The sequence below is a fragment of the Pinus tabuliformis genome, chromosome 9 (genome assembly GCF_031772625.1).
Source record: "Pinus tabuliformis cultivar Carrire ecotype Pingquan chromosome 9, CPIR1, whole genome shotgun sequence".
Taxonomy (NCBI): domain Eukaryota; kingdom Viridiplantae; phylum Streptophyta; class Pinopsida; order Pinales; family Pinaceae; genus Pinus; species Pinus tabuliformis.
Window position 1 is genome coordinate 1766024021 of NC_142307.1, and position 8873 is coordinate 1766032893.

General features: G+C 33.8%; 1 protein-coding gene across 3 annotated transcripts in view; it reads left to right on the forward strand.

Moving 5' to 3' along the window:
* Positions 1 to 5447, forward strand: part of LOC149155848 (protein NUCLEOLAR FACTOR 1-like) — a 305921-nt gene extending 300474 nt beyond the window's left edge. For 2 of the 3 annotated variants that reach the window (XM_089446065.1, XM_089446064.1), the window contains 4 exons: positions 4520 to 4625; positions 4714 to 4776; positions 5000 to 5071; positions 5169 to 5447. In XM_089446065.1, coding sequence (XP_089302191.1) covers positions 4520 to 4625; positions 4714 to 4776; positions 5000 to 5071; positions 5169 to 5243 — 316 coding nt within the window. In that variant the 3' untranslated portion in view covers positions 5244 to 5447. Of the gene's footprint in view, positions 1 to 4519; positions 4626 to 4713; positions 4777 to 4999; positions 5072 to 5168 lie in introns of those variants that run through there. The other variant, XM_089446066.1, reaches the window with a different exon arrangement.
* Positions 5448 to 8873: the final 3426 nt, after the last annotated feature.

Genomic DNA, 8873 nt, shown 5'->3' on the forward strand with positions numbered 1-8873 from the left:
ATCGTTGAGCCATTGTGAGTTTTGAACCTATTTAAATGAAGAATTGATTTGAAGGGCATAAATTTGTGTGCATGTGATTGTGAGATTGGTGTATTTAATTTTCTTCTACTGTTATATTTGTTAAAATTCTAATCGTGTTATTATTTAGTATAACTATGTATTCTACTAGGAAGTAATTATCCAGTTGCTAGGGTTAGCAAATTAACAATCAACGACTGGGTCATATGACCATGAAAGGGCTAAAGGTACTGATAAACCACTAATTACTTCCAATTTTAAAATCTTTGAATTTGATTTTTTGCAAATATTGTATTTTTGGGAAGCGGTGTAGATAGAAGTTTAAAACAGGTAGTCATACAAGTAAAGGAATTCTAGATTATATCCACATAGATGATTGTGGGCCACCCCCTATAGTTTCTTTTGGAGGATCATAATATTTTGTAGCATTTATAGATCATTACTCTATAAAGGTGTGGGTCAATGTTCGAAAAAGAAAAGTTGATGTGTTTAAACAATTTAGAATTTGATTGAAAGGACAATTTCTAGGTTATTCAAATGTTTAAGAAAAGGTAATGTAGGCGAGTTCACATCTCTAGAGTTTGAAAAATATTGCAAAGAGATTGGGATTGAAAGGCATAAAACCACAATATACACTCCCCAAGAAAATGGCATGGAAAAACACAAGTACATGACTCTTCTAGAGAGAGGAAGGAGCATGCTTAGTAACGTCAATTTGCAACAAGAGTTGTGGGCAGAAGTAATCACTAAAGCTTGCTATTTGGTAAATTAGTCACCATCAATTGCAATAGATTGCAAGATTCATGAAGAGGCATGGACAAGTCATCCTTGTGATTACTCATATTTAAAAAAAATTAGTTGTGAAGCATTAGGGGAATTTTGAGGTCTAAAATGGGTCTCGGGAAAATAATATAATAATAGTTAAACTAATAAACTAAGGGTTATAAATTTTTAAAGAAAAAGAAAGGAAACTATTTTTTTTTTTAATTGTGTTTTCGACTTATCTCCTTATAAGGTTACTCGAATGTTAAGTGTAGAAACCCATTGGATGCGTATTTAAATTTCAGATCCAATGAGTACCCACTTACATACTTTTGAGTAGAACCACATCGTAAAAAATTGAAAATACACGAAAAAACATGTCATTAAATTCCACATCCAACGAGTACTCACTCTGCATACTTCTAAGTAGACCCACATTGAAAAGTTTTGACTCCAACAAGTACCCATGTTTCGACATGCTTTTTTCATTTATTTTCAATTTTTTTCAATGTGGGTACTTGTTAGATGTAGAATTTAATTCTGCATTCAATGGGTGTCTACACTTGACATTTGAGTGAACTTGTAAGTAGATAAGCCAAAAATACAATTAAAAATGTAGTTTTCTTCCTTTCCCTCCAAAATATTTACCCTAGGGATGACATCATCATCTTAAATATTAGCAGTTCTTTAAAAGTTAATTTTGTTAGTACATTTTTTGTTTTGAGGTCCATTTTTACCTCAAAATTCCCCTAATGCTTATTCTCTTACTCCTAAAAATTAACATTCCAAGTTAGACCCCATATCAAAGAAGTATATCTATGTTGGTTATGATGATGTACTTAGGGGATATAGATTGTGGGATCCTGCTATCCACAAAATCATCATTAGCAGAGATGTATTTGATGAATAACCCTCACAAAATTAGGCATTGTAGAAATAGATATGAAATAGGAACAAGTACCACAAAAACAAGAAATTCAGTTGGAGACTCAACCATCTACAAAAACTAGGAAGCAAGAAGAAGCTTCTGATGAAGAAGAAGCCATGGAAGCTTTTGATTACTAATGTTTCGGAAGCTTCTTGTTATTTGGAAGCAAAGGATGATATTGAAAGTGCTAAATGGAAAATAACAATGGAAGAAGAAATGGATGCTTTGGAGGAAAACAGAATCTAGGACCTAATAGAATTCCAAAGGAAAAAAAAGTTTTTGGGTGTAAGCGGGTATACAAACTGAAAAGTGTGGTTGATGGTAGCAAATGGGTATTCTTAAATGGAAGGTATTGATTTCCTTGAAGTTTTTTCGCCTGTTGTTAAGCTTGTTTCTATTCATTTTTTATTAGCACTAGTTGCTTCACTTATTCTTGAGTTAGAGCAGTTAGATGTTAAAGAAACTTTTTTACATGGAGATTTGGATGAGAAAATTTATATGGAACAGTTGAAAGGGTTTATTCAAATTCTCAAAATAAAATTTGTTTGCAAGCTCAAAAAGTCATTGTATGGCTTGAAGCAGTCTCCCAGGCAGTCTCCCAGGGAATAGTACAAGAAGTTTGATTCTTTCATAGTGAGCCACAATTTCATTGTATTTACTTAAATTTTTAATGGTATATTCAATTATTTGTGTTATATGCTGCTGATGATATGCTTGTTGCAAGCAAAAGCATAGTTGAATTCAATAGGTTAAAGGCTTAGTTGGCTAGGACTTTTGATATGAAGGATCTAGGAGCAGCAAAACAAATATTGGGCATAGAACCACACACAGACATGAATACATGGCAAATCAAGGTAGAGAGCATTGAAAAGCAATGAAATGGGTTCTTCAGTATCTAAGGGCCACAAGTGATTATTGCATCACTTTTAATGGTTGTAGTGTTTCAATCTATGCTTATGTTGATTCATATTTTGCGAGTGATTTGGACAAAAGGGTATCTACTTCAGGTTATGTCTTTACTCTTGTAGGAGGATCTATTAGTTGGATGTCAAAGCTTCAAGAAACAATTATTTTATCCACTATTAAGGAAAAATATATAGCTGTCTCACATGCATGCAAGGATACAATTTGGTTAAAGGGTCTTCTGGGTGAGTTTGAAAGAATGGAGGGCAAAGTGAATGTATTCTGTGATAGTCAAAGTGCTATCCATTTGGTTGCCAATCCAACTTATCATAGTAAGACTAAGCATATTGATATTAAATACCATTTTGTAAGACATGTTATTGATGGAGTTGGAGTAGCTCCTAAGAAATTCCATACTCTAGAAAATTTTATAGGCATGTTTACGAATCCAATATTGTTAGAGAAGCTATAATGGTGTTTGGTTTCTCTTGGCTTATAGAAAAGGGGATGAATGGGATTGGGAAAGGTATTAGGTAAATTGTTGTCGAGGTGGAGATTGTTAGAATTGTGACAAAAAAAATTATTATAAAAACCAAATTTACTTAAAGTAAATATTTGATAGTTTGTATGATGGTGGAGGTTTACATAATGGTGACAGTTCAGGTAACACATGTAATATTGCCATGCTAAAAATACATTTATGTAGCCCGAGAGGGGTGTGTTAATGTTGTTTTAAGCCTGATCTGAGAAGACTGTAATGTTTTTTCTTGAGCAATAAGAATATTGATACTTTGCCCCTTGGATGTTTCCTTGACACATTGTCAAGGTTTTACCACAAATCTTTATCTTCTTTGAATGTTTCTTTGTTATCTTGTTTTGTTATTTTTCTACATCTAAATTTCATGTGTCTCATGGCCAACAACTAGTACTGTTATTTTAGCTAAGTCTAATCCTGTTACTCTAGTTCCACTCCTTTACAGAATTTACAGTTGTCTGTAAAAAGTCTTTCATTACATCAAAAATTCACTATTCCATTAATAATCAGAATTATTTGAAGTTTTACTGGTTATGAAAGGCTTACAATGACAGAAACAAAAAAGACCTTAACCTTATGACTATTATGTGGTGCCACCAGTGTCTCAGGAGAAGTCTGGTGCTGTTTACCGTCCATGGTTCCTCATTTGTAGTTAAATGTGATATTTAAAGGTTCTATATGACGAAGACCACCGTGGTTCACATTACATATGCATTAGTGATGGCCCAAAGTTGATTATTAAATGACAGACTCCATATTTTCGAAAGTATTAATGGTTACATTGCTTGGATAATGTATATGATATATTTGTAGATACATGATATATTTTTGAGGAAGTCCATAACTTAGTGTGTGAACATATTTTGGAACTAATAATTGGATGCACTTAAAATAGTAGTTGCCATTCAAGCGAAAATTAACTATGGAATTTACAGTTGGGTATAGTCATAGACTTATTTGGTTGTGACCTCAGTCTAAATAAAAATGTATAAATTAAACCCCTTATGGTCTACAGTAGACTTCAACTCTATTAATCTTTATGTAATTAAGAGGTGAGGCATCCTTATCTCTATGCAACGAAGCAAATGGGAGGTCGGGAGCTTGCCACTTCAAAAAAACCTTCGGACAGATTCGGGAGCAAAGTCCACCACTTCATGATAAAATTCATTTGTTTGAAATTTGCCTTCGCAAAGTGCATGTTTGTGCAATTTCTTTGATTCAACTTCCGTTTTAAGTTGTAGTCATATATCTGTTGCATGTGTTTTGCCTTGTAGGCTAATCGAAGCTTCAAGTCATTTTCTTTGAAAAAATGCTCCTTTTCCCTCCATTGGAACGTATTTTATCAGCTTTTTCCTGTGTTTTTGTTTTTGCAGATATACAAAACAGAGTGATATTTCACGTGGACGAACTTGGTTTTTCCATGGGGAACGCAAAATCATGCTTTATACAGAGCGTGCTCATTTCTATCACAGATATAAGGTGCCATGTGTTTGCAAACCATATGGAACAAAGTCTCCTATTATATTGTTCATAATTTGCTTATGGGAGATGGATGTCTTTATTGCAGATACGGGGAATACGTGATCTGATCTTTTACTCCCTTCCAGAGAGAAATGATTTTTATGCCGAGGTAATATTTGCTAAATTTTCCTTGAATGCTCTAATTTAAGGCCGTTATCAATTTCTCTTTACCTTACCCGGTTTCTTGCTACAAAGGCATGGTGTGTCTATTTTATTAATTTTAAAGTAACTCAATTGACGGGAATTGCAATGTTGTTGTATACGTCTTATATTCATTTCCATGTAACTTCTTCTCCAATTAAAAATGGGTTATGACTTCTGTTGTTTTTCAGCTTACGAATATGTTTGAAGGGGTTGGTAATCCTACCTGCACGGTGCTTTTTTCACGATTTGATAGTTTGCGGGTGAGAATTTCTGAACCCTTTGTGTGTTGATTTCCATAGCCATCCCATTAATGTGTTATTGCTGAGGTGCTGAAAGCAGTTTCTATTTGGTCTGCAGCTTGAGAGAATCGTGGGAACATCGTCAGCCAAAAAAATGCTAAACTCAGAGAAAAAGACTTTCATGTTTTGTTAAAGAGAGGTACTGCATACAAATATTGCCGTCTTTACGAAAATAGTGCCATCTTGATTGGGTAGTAGCCCATTTTTTTGGGTATAATTATTTTTTACAGATGCAAGATTTGCATCTGTGCCAATTTTGCTTTGTAAGCCAATCGAACAAGCTACAATATTTTGGTTCTCTTAAAAATCAATTTATGGTTGTGATTTCATTTTTTCAGTTGGCTGGAAGTCCTCACTGAGGATCGAACTTTTGTTAGCAAATGATTTACTTTTTGTTCCAAAAAATTAAAGCTGCATCACACTTGTTACATAATCATTTAGTTAATCAACTATGACAAGGGAATTAGCAGGGAATATTAATGTAAGATGTCTAAGAACAATCTAAATGTGCGTATAAATTATAATAACAATGAGCAATGTTCATATCATCATGGATTTGTTGTTTTATCTAGTTGTGTAGATGATGTACTGAAAATGATTGGTTCTCTAATGTAGTGACCTCCATGAATATTATTAATGTATTAGTCAATGCATTACTACTAGTGTTGGAACTCTCACTTTGGGCTTCCTTTCAATGTTTTTTGTGGGGAGTTCATAAAGGATTGTAGATTGAAGGTGAACCAATCTACAAAACCTTAATTTAGACAAAAGTGCTAACAACACCCCAAAAAACACTAGATATCAGAAAGAGAGCACCTAGAGAGATATTTATAACCAAAACCATAATCACACTAGAAAGAGAGATATATATAACTAGAACCATGATCGCACCAAAAATAGAGATTCACATTGTAAACAAGTCACTATGATAAAGAGAAGACAATATAGAGAAGGTTCCCTTGGGTTTATGATAATGAATGAATCACTTAATAGATAACACATTTGAATGGTATATTGATACACTACCCAAGAGGTAGGGCACAAGTCTCAATGGGTTTTCACTAGGTTGGCTTTAATCTAAATAGCAAGAAACATGAAAAAAATTGGGGGCTAAGTTTCGCCCATTGGCTAATTTCCCATTATTTTTCTCAAAAAAATGATATATTGATTTCCATTTTTTCTAAAAATGTTTTGTTGACATTTTACATCATAAAATTAAAACATTGAAAATCACTAAAAAAAAAACTAATAAAATCCTTAGAGTTTTTGGTGCCAAGGACTCCATTGTAAATGGAGTTGTAGAAAAGGAGAACAAAACTAGATAGGAAATGGTTATAGCAATGTTGAATGAAGGCAAACTAATAGATACCTTTTGGAGAGAAGCAACCACCACAACAATTTACATTTTAAATAGAGCACAAAATAGAGTGAACAACAACAAGATACCTTATGAATTATGGAAAGGTGGATGCGTTTCAATAAAATACTTCAATGCATTTGGTAGCAAGTGCTATATAAAGATAAATGAAGATGATTTAGGCAAGTTTGATTTTATAATAGATGAAGGTATCTTTCTTGGCTATGCATCTGAAAGCAAGTCCTATAAATGTTACAAAAAAAGACTATGCAAGGTGGTAGAAAACACTGATGGAAGAGTGGATGATGCAATACCTCAAAAAGAAAATTTAGAGGAGACAATCTATAGAGAATGAGAAAAGGAAGAAGAGGAAGAAGAATACAAGAGATAGAATGCCAATATGCAAAGACACCATCCAAACTTGTCCAAAAATATCATCCAAAAAATCATATTTTGGTGATGTAGATATAGAAGCTCAAACTAGAAGAGGATTGATAAGTGCACCAAACCAAGTGAACTTTTCTTTGTTGTCAAAATAGAACCCAAGAGCTTTACACAAGCTAGTCAAGATAAGCATTCTTTAATAAGATACTCAAGTTTTCTTTATTGTATTTGGTTTAAGAAATGAATATACCTCTACTAGATTGAGAAATCGCAAACCTAAAAATAATGACAATTCTTTAAACATGGACATCTCAAACTGTTTTTGCATTTCTTTTACAAACATTTGGCTCATTTTGTTAGCATTACTTCCTAGAAAACGAAGACCATGTAGCACTCTATGGACTAAAACAAACTCCTACAGTTTGGTATTCAAGACTTGACAAATACTTACAACAAGAAAGTTTTAAAGAGGAGCTATAGACACCAATCTTTACATCAAACATAAATGAAAATATATTAATTATTTTGGTTTATGTGGATAATATCATTTTTGGAAGTAACGCTGACAAAATGAGCCAAATGTTTGTAGAAGAAATGCAAGAAGGGTTTGAGATGTCCATGTTTAGAGAATTGTCATTAATTCCAAGTTTGCAATTTCTCAACCTAGCAAAGGTATATTAATTTCTTAAACCAAATACATTAAAGAAATCTTGAATAAATTTAGAATGCAAGACTACACATATTCTAGTACACCCATGATTGAAGGGTGTAAATAAAGTAAAGATGATGAATCCCCATAAGCAAATAAAACATCATGCATGTCTATTGATATGTGACAACATCAAGGCCATACACCATGCAAGAAGTAGATTTGGTTGCAAGATTTTAATATGCACTAAAGGAGACAAATGAGCAAGCAACAAAAAGAATATTCAAATATCTAAAGGACGCATTAGACTTTGGATTGTAGTGTTCAAGAAGTAAGGAATTTACTTTAACAACATATACAACTGCAGATTGGGTAGGATGTATTGATGACAAAAAAAAGTACAAGTAGAGGAACATTGTTTCCATGCAATTATCTAATATCATGGTTGAACAAGAAACAAGCTTAAATGTCTCTATCCATAACAAAAGTTGAATATATTGCAGGAGCAACATGTTGCGCATACGTTCTCTGGATGAAGCAGGCACTAAAAGATATCAAGGTAGAACATGTTGGAAACACTAGGGCGGGGGGGGGTGAATCAATATTCCTTTTCAATTGTTATTTTTACCAGTTAAATCATTTATATTGAAAACACAAAATGAACAATAAGAATAAATGCTTTTATTAATATAATCTTTACAATAAATCATGTACAATATATATAAGGCTCCACCCTGTTGCCAAGCACCAACTTGGTCTTTTGTGAGGCTCCCACCTCTAGGGCACCAACCCTATCTTCTCAGGGCACCAACTTTCTGTTTAGGAGCACCAACTCCAAGGACACCAATCATTCCAATTCTGAGGTGCCAACCCCAAGGGCTCCAACCCTATCTTGTCAAAGGCACCAACCCCAAGGGCTCTGACCCTATCTTGTCAAGATATGTTTGGTAGTAATCCTCTGCTCCCAAAATCTTCTTCATTGAGTTCTGTCAATCTATAGCTTCACTGTAGTCTCCATGCTACATCATTAATGACAACCTGTCTTCATATGAAGGAGCCTTCACAACTATTCATATTTCCCACACACTGTATGCAAAGTTACCTCTTACTGTCGTGATATCTTACTTCCAAGAAACAAACTCACAAACACTTCAATGCTGGTGCTATCCACTGCTCCCTTAAAATGATGACAGATGAAATTTTATTTCCTTTCACAGAATTGTTCTTCAAATTGTGTTATGTACTTCTTCCATAGATTAATTTATCACAGGTCTGAGCCTTTCAAAGATTAACCCAATCAACAGAATTGCTTCGTCCTTCGGCGTCCTTCTGTCCTGCTGGACCTTCGGCTTCCTTCTGTCTTGCTGGACCTT